General features: G+C 40.3%; 1 protein-coding gene across 1 annotated transcript; it reads left to right on the top strand.

Annotated features, from left to right (window-relative positions):
- Positions 1-2,400: 2,400 nt before the first annotated feature.
- SERLADRAFT_434955 (uncharacterized protein) lies at positions 2,401-3,231 on the top strand (the record flags this gene model as incomplete). Its single annotated transcript, XM_007315213.1, has 1 exon — positions 2,401-3,231. The coding sequence occupies one exon, from the start codon at positions 2,401-2,403 to the stop codon at positions 3,229-3,231; it is 831 nt and encodes a 276-aa protein (XP_007315275.1).
- Between the last annotated feature and the right edge of the window lie 15,042 nt (positions 3,232-18,273).

The following is an 18,273-nucleotide window of genomic DNA, read 5'->3' as shown; positions in this document are numbered from 1 at the left end:
ATTCAGATTCTACCTAGTCAAACAAGATCCTAGATACAGAAGTAAGTAAATGTTAAACTAAACATATAAGTAGGTATATGCTCACCTCAGCTTTTAGAGAAAAGTCTGATGTTACAATTGACATACCAGCACCTACTTATGCTTCACTTTTTGTACTTTTATTTTTTATTTTCCAAGTCACATGACTGATCATGTGACCATTTACTTTACTTTACATTTCCGGACTTTTTATAGTCACATGACCAATCATATGACACATCACCTGACCAGTGTCTAGACTCATCATGTGACCAGTCACATGCTAGACATTGGACTTTAAACTTTATTTACAACTGTACAGTACCTCATGTGTTTTAGTATATATATTGGAGCAATACATGGGGAGGGACTCAGCAAGTCCTCTTCTAGTGTATACCAACATTAGTATGACAACTTCCATTCTTTGATAGATTGTACACTTCCCTTTCCTCCACTGAGTTGTTGTTGTGGTTGTGCTCCAGTGCCACTGTGTCTTGTTGGTGTTGTCACATCTAAAGTGGATACAGTTGCTATGAAGATTTATAAATTGTGAAGAAAATGGGAGTAAAGCTGTAAGTAAATTTATCCTCATCAAAGTGCATGAGCCAGCTGATTCACAGCTCCTTCTAAATATGGTGCCTACACTATCTCTTGCCTTTATCCTATATTTCCAACAAACTGAACCTGGTTCATATTGCTTCAATTCTGGTTTGAACTGGTTTGGACCTCTGAACCTCTTAACTATGGGACTTTTCAGTGGAATACCTCAGGAGGCTTAGTTCTGGTGTTACAACTGAAGTGTAATACCCTAGTGCACAACCAACACAAGCAAAGGGATGATAAGCAAGGAGGACGAGGTAGCTGATAGACCCTCACACACTCCTGGTATGATTTGGTAATGGCAGTTATGGACAGGTTCTCCAAGGGGGTGGTATTTATACCCACTAATAAAACTATCATAGCCACTGGTACAACAGATTCATTTAAAGATTTTGTATGGTTTATCTAGTGTTGGCAGAGTAGCATGGCAGATGCCAAAAGTTCAGATATTTGTGCTGGCAGAACCTAGCAGAATCAAGGCTATGTAGAGCTTGTGGAGCAGTAGTACTTTGGAGATATACTCTTGGTCCTGGAGGTGACCAGGTTTGCATACTTTAATTTCTCGTTGCAACTCATGCAGGGCCAATGATCTGGTTTATGTTTATTTGTTTCTTTTGTTTGAACTTTTTTTGGGGCTTTCCTCCTGTGTGCTTTGTCTCTCTATACCACTTCCCCCTTATCTTTGTTCACCCTCTTTGTCACGACTTGAGCCAGAGCGCTAGTTAGAGCACTAATTTCTTTTTCATTTTCTTTGATATCTGATCACATGACAGACATAAGTTGTTAAGCTGCTGCTATTAGTGCGGATAACACAAATACCTAGTTAGATCTAGTCACGTGACAATCACGTGACAGAATCCAGACCATGACGAAGAACATCAGTCAGCGCCTCATGGCTGACCTTCAGAAACATATATATACTGAACACTCATGTACATACTTTTCTTCAGTTGTTGATTACTTCTATATACATTACTTGAACGCTACTTGTTGATTGAGAACTTATCCCTCCGTTAATTTGGCAAAAGGGATTGGATCTTACAAAATCAACAACTCGTAACGAGTACTGTTCATGAACGTAACAGCAACTATCATAATCATTGTCATCATCATCATCATCATCACCCTCACCCTACTAAAAATCTTTTACAAAACTCACACCCAACCTATTCTTCCACTCAATCACATTCCCGCTCGCCCCGATATCATTGTCTCCTTCTTCCCAGCCAATATATCACCCTCCTCCTCCCAAGACTCCTTCGTCACAATTCCCCTCTAACTACATTTATATCACTATAATTCCTTTGGTGTGGAACCAGAGGGATTTTCTCATTTTTACGTAACTTCATTTTTGCTTTCCTCTGACCAGGCCGCGCATTTGCGTCCGCCAGTCGGGAGAAGAACCAAGAGCCTAATAAGCCGGTTACAACTGGACAACCGTTCGGACCCAGTTTTATTACGATACTTTTTACATAAAATTCATAAAATACAAAAATAGTTACCATACATACATAATCAGTGGTGGGCAGAAGAGGACCACCTTGATTCAAAGAGAAAGATAGACTACTTAGAACTTAGAAAGAGGTGTATTGATCCAGCTTATCACTGGGGAATTCCTTTCTATGCTAAGTAGAGAATTGTATATCTGGATAGGAGAGCAACGCGTCTACTCCAGAGATTACGTCTTTAGAGGACAATTTCCTCTACCAGAAATAACACAAATCAGAAACCCCTCTCCCGTGATCAAATCAGAAACTCCCCCTCCTCCCCAACTCAGATTCAATGTCGAACCTAGAATATCGAGATCTGCCCGAGCCATCCAACAGCATGCACAGCGCCTTTACCAGGGAAATGATAGACTCATTACCCAGAATAGAAACTCCCCCACCGAAAGAAGCATCATTAGAAGCATACGTAAAACAAGAAGTAGAAAAAGCGATCAGAGAAATGAGGCTTCTATATCAATCCCAGCTCGACGAGGCGCTCAAAGAAGTGAGCGTCTTAGAAAGAAGACTCAAAAAGAAAGCAACGCCACCTCCAGAAAGGGTGGAAAGAAGTAGGACAGCATTAGAGAAACCAGAGAATTTCTCCGGAGATAAGAAGAAGTACAGGGCCTTCAGGGAGTCCTTACTTCTGCACTTCAAAGACGATGCCGCCTATTTTAATGATGACAGAAAAAAGATCAGCTTTGTGCTATCTTTCATGAAAGAAGGAGAAGCCGCGGCCTTTCGAACCGATTGGCTAGAGAATAGGGTCGATGCTCAACAGTTAGGGTTCAACATCATGCGCACATACGGAAGCTGGCCGTACTTTGCCGATAAAATGGAAGAAAGATTCAAAGACAGTTTTGAAAAAGAAACTGCCAAAAACGAAATATTGACCCTAAAACAGGGCAATGAAACCACCCAAGCCTTTTTTGAAAGGTTTGAAGAAAAGAAAAGATGGGCGGGATATACAAACCAAATGAATGAAGAGTTCTTAATCTCCCTGTTAAGGAGAAACATGAATAAACCGCTAGTAGACAGGGTGATCTACGGTGGACACATTCCTAAAGATTACCAGGAATGGAAGAAAGAACTCATCAGAATGGACTACATTTGGAGAGAAAGATAAAAAGAGAAGAAAGGTTCCAAAACCGGAAGGAAACCTTATTCAGAACAAAAGAAAGAAGGAGAAAAGAAGAAAGACGGAACCGGGTATACCTATACCGGTAACGGAGAACGAATGGAGGTAGATAAAGCAAAGTTCTGCACTGAGGGACGATGCTACCGATGCAGAGAGAAAGGACATAGAAGCTTCGAGTGCAAAGACGCACAAAAGAAGAAGCCGCAGTTCAATATCCGCGAAGTCTTAGAAAAGATGACGAAAGAGGAAAGAGAAAAACGCCTAGAGGGTTTTGAAAGAGGCCAGCGGTACCGCATCAACCGACTGAGCCTAAAAGCAATGTTTCAAATCGATTTCTTCCTTTAACTGTAGATACGTACAAACCAGAATTGTTAAGCTGCAGCTTTAGCGCGGATAACAATAAAATTATTTCCACCCAGACAAAGAAAGAAATCAGAAACGAAAAAGATGCAACTAAAGTAAAAGCGGCGCAGAGTGATAAGACATCCGCAGTTCCGACGGCGGGCGAATCACTAAAAAGCGCAGCATTTACGATAGACACTAAAATTCCTACACCCAATGCGGCGAACTCTACGGAGGAAAACGCAGCAGAGACTGTAGAAGAAAGGTCAGGAACCCCTTTAAAAAAACCTAGAACAAAAGTTTGGACCCCAGAGTGGGTAGTAGACAGGCTAAGAGACCAAAAGGAAGAAAGATCCATTGGGATTCTAAGTGCCTGGACACACAAAAAGAGAACTAGAGAAGTAACCCGGGAAATGATAAATGAAATCAACCGGTTACCAAAAATAGAAGCTATACAAGCAATCATAGAGATTGCCTCCCCTAAAAAGTACATTAGGGGCACCCAAGGCAATCAAATGAACGTAAAATGTAAGCTTACTACACTAGATACTCTCCAAACAGAAACGGTCGAAGCACTATTGGATAGTGGATGCACGGGGAGTTGCATTGACTCCCAATTTGTTAAAGACAAAAGATACGAGACCAGAAAGATACCTAGACCTATTCCAGTTTATAATGCAGATGGAACTCTTAATAAGAATGGAGCCATCAATGAATTTGTGGTACTACTCATGGAAATCGACGGTCACGTTGAAAAGATACATCTCGCCGTAACCAATCTGGGTAACGGGAAAATGTTTCTAGGACATGAGTGGTTAAACAAACACAATCCAAAAATAGACTGGAAGGAGTCAAAGTTAACCTTTGAAAGATGTCCCGAAGAATGCAAACCGAGAATCCGAATCTCTGATCCAGAGGAGGATCCGGAAGTATTCTTCGAAGAACTAGGAGAGGACGAGAGGATGATACAGGTAAATCTCCAGAATTTCGAAGATGCCACGATCGACGATCAATACTACCACCTTAGAGCCCAAGGCACAATGGCACAGAAACTAGCGGAAGCCGCAGGCAAAGATCGAAAAGAAGGAGGATTCGAAAAGATAGTGCCAAGATACTTTCATCAATACAAAGACATATTTGATAAAAAGGAATTTGACACTTTACCTGAAAGGAGACAATGGGATCACGCAATTGAACTAGTACCGGGAGATCACTCCCTAGATTGCAAGATCTACCCATTAGCAAGAGGAGAACAAGAGGAACTAGATGCATTCCTAAAGGAAAATCTGGAATCAGGACGGATAAGACCATTGAAGTCCCCATTTGCATCACCCTTCTTCTTCATAAAAAAGAAAGACGGAAAGTTAAGACCGGTTCAAGATTATAGGAAGTTAAACGATATCACTATCAAAAATAGATATCCACTTCCGTTGATCAGAGAACTAGTAGACAAATTGAGTGGAGCTAAATACTTCACGAAACTAGACGTAAGATGGGGGTATAACAATATCCAAATGAGAGAAGGGGATGAGCATAAAGCGGCGTTTAGAACAAATCGGGGGTTATTCAAACCATTAGTCATGTTCTTTGGACTGACAAATTCCCCCGCCACATTCCAAACAATGATGAACATACTTTTTAAGGAATTAATAGATGAAGGATTGGTGATCATATATCTGGATGATATTATGATATTCACAAAAGATATAGAAATACACAGAGCAACGACGCGACGTGTATTAGAAATCCTAAGAAAAAACCATCTCTATCTTAAACCAGAAAAATGCGATTTCGAGCAAACAGAAGTAGAATATCTGGGACTGATCATCTCAGAAAACGAAATTCGCATGGATCCAGTGAAAGTAGAAGGAATTAGCAAATGGCCAGAGTGCAAAAATAAAAAAGACATACAAGCGTTCTTGGGCTTTGTAAATTTCTATAGGAGATTCATAGAAGGCTTCGGGGAAGTAGCCAAACCGTTGACCAAGTTAACGGGAAAATGAACAACGCGAAGCATTCAACACATTGAAACAACGCGTAGCTTCAGCCCCGGTGTTAGCTCTCCCAGTACCACATGGCCAATACAAAGTAGAAGCGGACAGTAGTGACTTCGCAATGGGTGCTGTCTTATCGCAAAGACAAAAAGATGACTGGAAGCCGATTGCATATCTCTCCAAAGCGTTAAACCCCACAGAACGCAATTACGAGATCTATGACAAAGAACTTCTCGCCATCATGACGGCACTTAACGAATGGAGACATTACTTAATAGATGCGGAAGAAGAATTCAAGATATGGACAGATCATCAAAATCTGCTGTATTTCAAAGAACCAAAGAAGTTGAACAGAAGACAGGCACAGTGGATGACGGAGTTGAGTCAGTATCATTTCACGATACATCACATGCCGGGAAGGAAGCATATAAAAGCAGATTTACTCTCGAGACGATCAGATCACAACAAAGGAGAAAACGACAACAAAGACGTTGTACTGCTAGACAAGAAACTGTTTGTAAGAATGACTCTTTCATCAGAACAGAGGCAAAGAATTGCAGACAGTCAGGAAAAAGAGTTGGAGATTTCAAAATGGATCTCAAAAAGAAAAGGAAATGTGGATGACTTGATAAAAAAGATGAAAGGAAAGATAGAGAGGAGAGAAGACGGATGGTTCGAAGAAGATGGCTACATAGTATTCAAAGGCAGGATCTATGTACCAAAAGACGCCGCATTGAGGGAAGAAATTATCAGACGAAACCACGACTCTACCGTTGCAGGCCATCCAGGAAGGTATAAGACAAAAGAGCTAATCACTCGACAATACTGGTGGCCCTACATGGACAGAGATATCATGAGATACGTAGATGGATGTGAAGTCTGCCAAAGAACCAAAACAGACCACAAAAAGAAAGCAGCACCGCTCCATCCAAATGAGATCCCGGATAAACCTTGGCAGATCATATCGGTAGATCTAATCGGACCACTACCAGAATCAAAGGGATATAACATGATAATGGTAGTAGTAGATCGATTTACAAAAATGATCAAGGTAATTCCCACGCAGATGGAAATCACATCAGAAGGAGTAGCATGACTGTTTAGAGATCACATATTTAGAAACCACGGCATACCCGAAAAGATCATCTCAGATCGGGGACCGCAGTTCGTTTCTAAATTTATGAAAGATCTACACACGCTTCTTCAGATAAAGGCAAACCCATCAACGGCATGGCACCCACAGACGGATGGACAAACAGAGAGGATCAATCAAGAAATAGAACAATATCTTAGGATCTTCATAAACCATAAACAAGATGATTGGGCAGAATGGCTTACCTTAGCAGAATTCTCATATAACAACAAACAACACTCTGCAACAGGATATAGCCCATTCTATCTAAATCAGGGACACCATCCAAGAACACAGGAAGTAGTGAGAGTGGAGGTAAAGAACAAAAAAGCGGAGGATTTCGTAAAAAGGATGACAGAAACAAGGAAGAAAGCAGAGGAGTCACTACGAAAGGCAGCCGAACAGATGAAAAAACAGTACGATACAAAGAAAAGAGAAGCGGTGAAATACAAAGTAGGAGACAAAGTATACGTAGAAGCGACCAATATCTCGACAGATCGACCGGCTAAGAAACTGGACGATAAGAGACATGGCCCGTTCAAAATACTGGAAAAGATAGGTGAATCAGCCTACAAACTAGCACTACCACCAACATGGCGGCCTATTCATCCAGTCTTTAATGAGACGAAACTTACACCGTACAAGGAACCACAATTCCCTTCTCAACAAAAACCCAAACTGATACCACTGGTAATAATAGACGGACAAGAAGAATACGAAGTCGAAGAAGTTCTAGACTCACGTCTAAAAAAGGGAAAATTGGAATACTTAGTACATTGGAAAAATTACCCAAAAGAGGAACGCACGTGGGAACCTGAACAACACCTAACCAACTCACCAGACAAAGTAAAAATATTCCACGATAACAACCCTAGTGCACCTCGACGGATACGATTTCAACTACAATTCCAACCTTTTGAAAACTTCACAACAACAAGAGTCAGGAAACAATTATTCAATTGTGAAAACGGAAAGATGGACCCCTACTTTCGAGACGAAAGTCTTAAAGAGGGGGTAATGTCACGACTTGAGCCAGAGCGCTAGTTAGAGTGCTAATTTCTTTTTCATTTTCTTTGATATCTGATCACATGACAGACATAAGTTGTTAAGCTGCTGCTATTAGCGCGGATAACACAAATACCTAGTTAGATCTAGTCACGTGACAATCACGTGACAGAATCCAGACCATGACGAAGAACATCAGTCAGCGCCTCATGGCTGACCTTCAGAAACATATATATATACTGAACACTCATGTACATACTTTTCTTCAGTTGTTGATTACTTCTATATACATTACTTGAACGCTGTCGATGATGAGAACTGTTGTTAGAAAACCACACACAAAACAAACTAACACACAATCCTCCCAGATTCCACGGAACTTGTTTATGGGCTTTGCCTCCTAGAACAGTGGAGTGGTCTGGTTGTTCGTGGGGTGGTACGTATAAAGATCCTTCAAAGTAAAACCCAGAGGTGTATGAGTGTGGGTTTTGAGGAGGAGGGATAGTTGAATTTATAGGAAGATAGGTGCTTTGTGGCGAGTATAGACGAGCACTACCTTGCTAATGGTAGCACAAGGTAGGTTTGAGAACGATGAGGATGACGAGGTGACGAGGTTCCCAGTGATAGCAGGCTCCTGACGCACAAACTGTAGTGCTCAGAAGGACTCTAATCGAAAGGGATGACAATGACTTCAAAAGTGGGAAGTGTTGTGACCACACTGGATCACAAGTAGCAGAGTAGTGAACTTGAGAGTAGAGAAGAAGTCTGGATTGGAGTTCTTTTTCTTTTTTTTTTACAAGGTAAAATACAGGGGTTTATATAGTAAAAGAAAAGTAGGCTATGCACAGTATAGCTGTGCAAAAAGAATGAGAAAGAACATGAAGGAAGGAATGTATGCTGACGAATCCTGCGTAGGTAGTACAGGATAAGATTGTCAAAAAAAGGAAAAGAAAGAGATAGAACAATGAATGCTGTGAGTAATGTCACAGGTTTGTACAGCCATAAAGTAAAGTCCAATAGCAAAAAGAGAGCAGGAAAATCATGATGTCATGGGAAGATGCAGTAAAAAAAGGGCAAGGCAAAACACTATCAGTATCAACACAGTTCCTTTATTGTCAGTCAGGCATTCTAAAAAAATATGTGTCCATAAAAATGATTCAAAAATCAAAAATAATCGCACTGTAAATGAATGTTCTGCTGAAAAAAAAGAAACTGGAGCCACCAGTCCACCACCTAGTCCAAATCTGATAGTTCCATGGCCTTACCAATGGACTGGTTGTGTTGGACCACCTGATCAAACGAGGGAGGGAGAGGAGTAGTTCCAATTTGGAACAAGTGAGTCCCAGGCAGCGTGTGGTAGGTGTAGCTGTAGTGAAGACGATGGACAAAAGATAAGTGTACCCAAGTGAATGGGACAGCGATGAACATGGGCGACGCAAGGGGATGAACCTTCTCCAGCTCAAAAATTACCCACCCACGCTCCAACCAGGCAAGACGAGCGACCGATGTTTTGATAGTATATGATGGTAGATCGACGTCATGAAGATGGACCTGTTGCCCTATTTGAACCGGCCGCCGGGGCTTTGCTGATATCAGCAGTGGCACGTGGTAGTCAACGGATCGGCGACGGAAGCGGATAGGAAGTGGTGACATCAGAAATGGTGGGGGTGCAAATAAGATTAGGAGGAGGAGGGTGGAGGTGACAAACAAGTGGATTAGAATGGGGACCCAGAAATGACCGTCAGGTGAGAATAAAAAGGAGAGGAAGGGGCCCATGGTGGGGCTAGGCAAAGGAAGGGGAGTAAGGGAAACGACAAAAGCGAGGGCGCAATGCAATGTGTAGCCAGTGGCGACGCGAAAATTTGCCGAAATGCCGAAACGCGGAAAGTACCGAATGGAAAGGCAAAGGTGAGCGTGACTGGATTGCCTAATAGAGGTGGTGCTGATCAGCCACAAGTTCAAAAAGGGCAATATTAATTACTATTCCACGTGGCACTGTGCCTGTGTGGCGCAAAGGCAAGTCTTTTTGAATATTCGCTTCGTTATTGACACCTGTCCATGCTACCAATCAACTTTGGTGCATGACACCGGGACAACAAACAAATATGCTTTGTTGTTGTCTATGTAGATGACCTCCTCCTAGGAGCTTCATCCCGAGAATTCATGGATATCACAAAAGCCAAACTCGAATCCATATTCAAAATGCAGGACCTTGGAGAAGCAAAATACATCCTCGGAATAGAAATCCAACGTGATTGTTCAAACAAAACAATATCCCTATTGCAATGCCAATACATTGACACAGTCCTGGAGCGTACTGGAATGAAGAACTGCAAACCAGTATGGACACCAATGGCCCATGGATCAAAACTCCTTGCAAATGCTCCAGGGGAAGATATTGTGTAACACGAGATGCATATTGAAGGGCGTCAAGTGTCATACCTCTCAATTGTAGGCTCCCTCATGTATGCCATGCTCGGAACCTGCCCAGACATTGCCTACGTTGTTGGAATACTAAGCAGACATAGCTCAGCTCCAAGGAGCCATCACTGGGAAGCTGCAAAATGTGTCCTCTGATATCTGAAAGCAACCAGGGACATAGAACTACAATATGATGGCACAGATGTCTCCATGGACATGGATTTCTATGGATATTCAGATGCAGATTGGTCTGGAGACCCAGACACATCTCGATCAACATCAGGCTTTGTTTTTATCACCATCCGAGGAGCAATCTCCTGGACAAGCAAAAAACAAAGCATGGTAGCTTTATCCTCCACGGAGTCAGAGTACATTGGATTGAGCAATGTTGGACAACACTTTGCATGGCTTTAGACATTTTTTGAAGATATTGGACATGCTCAAAATGGATCTACAACACTGCACTGTGACAATCAAGCAGCTATTATTCTTACACAAGATCCACAGTTCTGTGCTTGCACAAAACACATTCAACGGAAATATCACTTTATCCGAGATGACTTAGTATCAAAGGGAGAGACAGTAATCAGATATGTTCCTACAGGAGATATGGTTGCCAACATTCTCACTAAACCCCTCACTCACAAAAAACACTGGAAATTCTCTAAAGCTATGGGACTACGGTTGCACTCGAGTGGGAGTGACAAAACCGGATAAACCCGGTCTCTGCCGAAGCAGCCATTGTTCTCCATGGAGTATAGCCACCACTCCATGGAGTCACCATTGTTCTCCTGGGAGCACAATTGTACTCCTAGGAGTCATTACACTGTAGCGAGTAGCACCTCCGACTATGAATAGTAGGGGGCTTAGTATAGAAATACCTCAGTGGTTTCTATAGCCTCTTGGGCAGCGGCTGAGGTATGTTACATTACATTTATTAGAGATTACCTTAAACTAACATCAACTGTAGTTTCACATAGGTAAATAATAAAGTTGTTTCTATAGCCTCTTGGGCAGCGGCTGAGTTTTACATAGTTTTATTACAATTAACTGTAGATTCTGAGAGAACCACTTGAAATTATGTTTTCCATTGCAATAACACTACTTACCTTAGGGCTTTTGTTGCTAGTCTCAGGTCCAGCAATTGGATGTGAATTCCAATCATCTTGAAAGAATTAACAGTTGACATTGAGGGCATTAGTAAAGAGTGAACGAAGAAGCCAGAGGTGTTCCGGCTTCTCATAATCAAGGCTGTGATGATTTTTGAGGTTCAAAAAGAACACTCTCCAACAACGTACAAACTGTGACCCGGTCTCAACCCACATACACTCTATTTGAGTGTTGTGAGTTGAACTAAATATGGTTAGTTGAGCTGATGTAGGAAACAGAAACAACAACTTAAGTACATGCCCCATATAAAAGACGCCCTGTCGGCCCCATTTTTCATCACCATGTAGGTAGCAACTTGAACATTCTCCCTCCACAATCCCCTCAAACACAAGACAGACAGCCAAATTCTGCAATAGCACTCAAAAAGAGGCCAAGAACGGTTGAGGCAGGATTATTTATACTTGCTTCAAGTAAAACTGACAAAGAAAGTGTCAGTTGGATTTGGTCAGAGCATTGGAATGGCTACTCACGGTACAACAGTAGCCATCCACCATTCCATGTATGATATAACCTCATATTATTAGCTTATGATGCTCATCAATATCAATGTGCCATAGCACATTTGGATATTAAACTCTATATTTCTGCCGTCAAATAATCTGTTATTTCCGTAGTCATTGCCCTATTTTGTCAACACACTCTAGAGTTTGCCATATTCACCGACATTGGATATATAAGCCATGGCTTTCTACAAAGCCAGCAAAGTATTGGAACCCAGAGTCAGATTTTTGCTCCTTGAATTTCCTTGCTAACATGTCCAAAGATGCCATGCTGGTGTTGGAGAATTTGTGTGTGATGCTATTTTCTTGCATAAAACAATGTAATGTGTTCTGATGGACCCCCAATATACCAGCTAATTCCATCAGAGTGATTTTTTGGCCAGTACACAAGGCTTTCTTAGCAAACTTGAGATTGATATCTGCTTGAGGCCTTCCTGGTTGTCCTAAAGACTTTGCATTGACAAGCTGCAGAATAATGATGTTGCTACTTGTAGAAATTGAGCCTAACATCAGGAAAAATATAATAAATCTAAGTGAAACTCAGCCGCTGCCCAAGAGGCTATAGAAACGACTGAGGTATTCCTATACTAAACCCCCTACTACTTATAGTCGGAGGTGCTACTTGCTACAGTATAATGACTCCTAGGAGTATAGCACCACTGTGAAGCCAATACCTACCTGCTTGATCTTGACTAAAACTTTCTTCATCTTCCAGGATCTTAAGTAAAGACAGAGCATCTGACTGGATGGAATGAATGTGAAAGGATGCTCAAAATATATTGACATCACTGGAAATTCAGAGTGAGACTTGATAGATCTTGTTTATAACATCATAAGCAAGAGATAAATTTGATCAGAACAAAAGATTTGTTATGTTGGAGTCAGGCAGATAAGGATAGTTTGAAGGGAGGTTTGTTATATCTCATTAATGCAGTATCAACACATACACTGATGGATAGACTGTGGAGTTCACTCAAATCAAGCTCCACCCGGGCCCCGAGCACTTTGCACACACCACCACCTATACCCACCCATTCTCTGAATTGTTAAGCTTCCTGTGTAATGACCACTTCGAGGCAACACCCCACATTTTATTCCACTAAAACTTCTGGACATTTTGTTCATCTTGTAAGTTTCCATTTTCTAACAGCTATATTCACAACTGACAATAGGCAGCGGGTTGAAAATACACTCTACCAGATCAAGCCTTCAATATTAATCAATAACTTGATTGTCTTTGCTAACGTGTTTGCTTTGGGAGTAGAAGGGGAGCAGGTAAAAGAGCTAGATGGATCATGCAGTGATAATCCAATCATCCTGGAACAACTTCCTTGCCATTAATTAGATGTTTTTTTTGGCAAGTATGTATGGCCCCCCCTTGATTTTTGTTTCCCTATTTCAGTTTTACTAGATGCTTTACCCATACCTTTAATGACAATGAAATGGCCGACCTTCTGCAGTTTAGCTCAAAATATATTTGCATAAGCGCTAGAAACATGGCCATCCATCATATATGCACACAGTGTTATTATTATTCCCACATATTATTTGTCTCCCTTGCAATTTGCTGCAGTGTTTGGCAGTGGTTCAAATTTTGATTTACCTGCATGGCAGGTTTTTGACTAAATGACCTTACCGCTGTCAATGATGAGAACTGTTGTTAAAAAACCACACACAAAACAAACTAACACAATCCTCCCAGATTCCACAGAACTTGTTTATGGGCTTTGCCTCCTAGAACAGTGGGTGCTCTGGTTGTTCATGGGGTGGTATATATAATGATCCTTCAAAATAAAACCCAGAGATATATGGGTGTGGGTTTTGAGGAGGAGGGATAGTTGAATTATAGAACATAGGGGATATAACAACCTATACCCTTTATTAAGTTAACAGATTGTCAACCTCAGGTGGTTTAAGATGAAGGTATATAGACAAAATCAAAAGCTAGAGTATGTACATGCAGATGTAGTTACCTATATACGTGTAGACACATGTCAGCCTTGAGGTGCTGACTGATGTACATGAGGTTGCAGCATGGTGCTTGGTAAGTAATCATGTGACTAAGGCCACTTGATTAGATAAGATAAATAGATAAGATCAAGTGATTACATGAGAAGAGATAAGATGTTCAACTTGATCATTTGGAGAGATATCAGTATGTATCGGATAGAATTGTGACATTACCCCCCGTTAGGACATTCATCCCAATGTTACAATAACACAATTTTTGGACCTTTCCTTTAAATATTCATTCTCCGCTTTAAACTTTTACTGTAGTTTTCACACACTGTGCCATGCGGCACTTTCCTTTTGTTCAAACTCCTCTTTCTTGCGCCGCATTGCATTTCCTCTTATTTTTAGCTACAAGTCTCTCACGCAGTGGAGCTGGTCACACGGGCTGCGCCCTCTAACATCATCAGCCACTGTTTTTATCAACTGTACAGTACATAAGTACAAACACTCTGTTTTAGTATAAATACCCCAATAGATCAAGGAGACTCCTTAGCGAGTCCTCCTGTTGTATCCTCACAACTAACTTGTTAAAACCTAAGGGGTGATCCCTTTCTCATATCTCTTACCTTTTGCTTGTCTGAGTTGTGCGCCAGAATAACAAAATCTTGGTTGTTACACCCAAAAGGTTGGTTCAAGTTTCCTGTTCTCCAAATTGAAGATGTTATGATTACAAGATGGTTCTGTGAGGTTTTCGAGTGGTTGGTAGTGAAGAGCAAAATGGATACGTCTAGGTGCACTTGGGAAATAATCATGGAAATCTTTTACTAGTTCCAAAGCTTTTTTTACATGAGCTTTGGGTTCCCACGTGCGTTCTTCTTTCCCGTATCCTTTCCAATGTACCAAATATTCTAACTTGCCACATGTCATCCGTGAGTCAAGTATTTTTTCTACCATATATTTATGTTGGTCATCTACTTCAGCGGGTGGTGGGGGTTTTGGTTTCCTTTGTCCAGAAAATATAGGTTCTTTGTAGGGATGTAGAAGTTTTTTGTTGAAGACCCAATATATGTTCTTCCATCTTCTGGGAAGTTTAAGTTTATATGCTGCTGGACCAGTTTTTCTTTTAATGGTGAATGATCCATGTCTTTTATCTTTGATGGCCGATCCATCATGATATGTTCAGCTTCAAGGTAGACTTTATTCCCTGGTTGATACTCAATACTTTTTTTTTGTTTTTATCATATGATCTCTTTATAATCTCTCCTATCTTTGCTAGAGATTTTTATGCTTCCTCTCTTGTCTCTTTCATCCTTTCTACAAATTTTTCTGCACTTTCGCTTTTTACTTATTTCTTTTCTCCTGTTTTTACTTTTGGATGTTGACCATTATTGAGATAGAATGGACTGTACCCGGTTGCTAAATGTTTTTTATTGTTATAGGAGAATTCTGCTAAAGGTAACCATTTCACCCAGTTGTCTTGTTTATGGTTGACAAATATTTGAGGATATTGTTCTATCTCTTGATTGATTCTTTCTTTTTGTCCATCTGTCTGAGGCTGTTGATGGGTTTCCTCTTATCTGTAATAGAGTATAAAGATCTTTCATGAAATTTGAGACAAATTGTACTCCACAATCAGATATCACTTTTTTGGGTAGTCCATGATACCAGAATACATTGTCTCTGAATATCTTTGCCACTCCTTCAGAGTTTAACTTGGTGTGCATAGGTATCAGTTTGATTATTTTTGAGAATTGATCTACAATGTCCATTATTATATTGTAGCCCTTTGATTCTGGTAGTAGCCCAATGAGATCCATGGATATAATCTGCCAGGAGCAGCTTGGGATCCCATTTGGGTGTAACAGTGCTGCTTTTTTCTGATGATCAATTTTTGTTCTTTGACAAGTTTTGCATTCTGTTACATATTCTTGGGTGTCTTTGTCCATATATGGCCACCAATATGTTCTGGTAATTAATTCCTTTGTTTTATACCAGCCTGGGTGACCAGCAACAATATAATCATGATGATCTCTAATGATCTCTTCTCTTAGCTTTTGGTTTTTTGGGACATACTGTTACGATTTCTACTCCTTTTATGGACTACTCATTTCTTTTTACTCATCGGTTATACCATTGGACCAATGACTCATTTCCTTCACGTACATTTCCGTTTTCTTTGCAAACTACATTACCTAGTATAGTTAGCCCTCAACAGGCAAGTCTCCCCTAGATAGGACCTAACTCCTATCACCAATTTTATTTCCTATAAATACCCTTGTAACAGTAGTAGTATTTCTTCAATACAATTCTATGCAGTTTATGCTTACAAAGCTAGCTTCTAAGATCAGACTTCTACTCAGAAGAAGACCAACTCTCGTTAGAAGAGCTCTACTCAGAACTACGTCCTTGAACTTGTCTTCAGATAAGTCTCTTTGAACCCTCAACAAAACCTCAGACTTTGTTAAGCACTTTGTGCGTAACACATACATTCAACCTTTGAAGTATATGAATCCTTCTTCAGTCCATCAGCCATCTTGGTGGTTTTGTATTTTGTCCTCAACTTTTTTTACGACTTCATCAACATTTCCCATCCTTTTTTTGATTGATTTTAATGTCCGCTTTATCATCTGCCTCAGCTAGTTCTTGTTGTTGTTTTTCTGTTAAAGACATATTGATTTTAAATAGATCAACTTTTAGTACAGTTACATCTTTGTTATCATTTTGTCCTTTATCGTGGTCTGATTGTCTTGATAGAAGATCGGCTTTAATATGGGTAGTTCCTGGTTTATGGTGTAAGGTGAAGTGGTAGTTTTCCAGTTCACTAACCCATCTCGCCTGTTTTCTGTTCAGCTTCTGAGGTTATATAAAGTATGTAAGATTCTGGTGGTCTGTCCAGATCTCAAATTCTTTTGCTGCATCCATTAGATAATGGTGCCATTTCTCTAAAGCTATCATTATTGCCAATAGTTTTTTGTTGTAAATCTCATAGTTTCTTTCTGTAGGATTGAGAGATTTTGACAAATAAGCTATTGGTTTCTAGACATTGTTCTGCTCTTGGGAGAGGATTGCTCTTAATGTGTATTCACTGTCATTGGTCAATAAGGCAAGTACTAGGGTTGAGCTGATTTTCTTTTTTATCTCTTTAAATGCTTCTGTCTGTTTGGTTCCCCATACAAACTCTTTTTTTCCAGTGAGCTTTGTTAGCGGTTTTGCAATTGACCCAGATCCTAAAAAGGCCTGTACTTCTTTTGTATTTTTACATTCTGGCCATTCTGGAATTCCTTTAACTTTAACCAGATCCATGCAAATTTTGTTTTCCGAGATGATTAATCCCAGATATACTGTCCCTGTCTCTTCAGAATCACATTTTTCCGGTTTTAGGTATAATCAGTTCTCTCTAAGGGTCTGAAGTACATATTGCATCATTGCTCAGTGTTTTTCTATGGTCTTTGTGAAGATCATTATATCATCCAGGTATATTACTACCTTTCCTTCATCAATTAGTTCTTTGAAAATGGAATTCATCATGGTTTGGAATGTGGCAGGTAAATTTGTTAATCCAAAGAACATGATGAGCAGCTTGAACATCCCTCTATTTGTTCCAAAGGATGCTTTATGTTTGTCTCCTTCCTTAATCCATATATTATTGTATCCCCACCTTATATCCAATTTAGTGAAGTATTTGGCACCTTTGAGTTTATCTACAAGTTCATTAATCAGAGGTAATGGATATCTATTTTTGATGGTGATTTTGTTAAGTCTACAGTAGTCTTTGACCGGTCGGAGTTTGCTGTCTTCCTTTTTGATGAAGGAAAAGGGAGAAGCAATTGGAGATTTACTAGGCCTAATGTGTCCTAAATCTAAATTCTCTTTAAGGAATGCATCAAGCTGTCCTTGCCCTCCTATAGCTAATGGATAAACTTTGCAGTCTATCTTATGATCTCCTGGTATGAGTTCTATCTCATGGTCTCATTGTCTTTTTTCTGGTAGGGAATCAAATTCTTTCTTATCAGAAACATCTTTAAAATTGTGTAAATGCTTGGGCACGATTCCTTCAAATCCACCCTGTTTCTGATCTTTTCTGGCTGCTTTGGCTAGTTGTTGTGATATTGTGCCATGAGCGCGAATATGATATATGTTTTCAGGGATGGATGTGTCTTTTATGTTTAAGAAATTAATTTGAGCGATTCTATCCCCTGCTTCCAGATTGACCTCTGGGCAATATGCTTCTAGATCTTCTTCGGGTTCGAAGAACCTTATCATCATGTTGCATTCTGATGGGCATCAATCAAAGATTAATCCTGATTTTGACCAGTCTATAGTGGGATTATGCTTTTTTAGCCATTCATGACCTAAGAACATCCTTCCGGCTCTAAGATTGGTTATGGCCAGTTGGAGTCTTTCAGTATGGTCATCAATTTTCATCAATAGTTTGATATGTTCTTTAATGCTTCCGTCCCAATTAAGGGTGCCATCAGCATTATAGACTGGTATATGTCTTGGGATTCTATAC

This window comes from Serpula lacrymans (assembly GCF_000218685.1).
Source record: "Serpula lacrymans var. lacrymans S7.9 unplaced genomic scaffold SERLAscaffold_4, whole genome shotgun sequence".
Taxonomy (NCBI): Eukaryota; Fungi; Basidiomycota; class Agaricomycetes; order Boletales; family Serpulaceae; genus Serpula; species Serpula lacrymans.
Note: the sequence above shows the minus strand (reverse complement) of the source record. Positions and strands in the feature narration are given on the sequence as shown.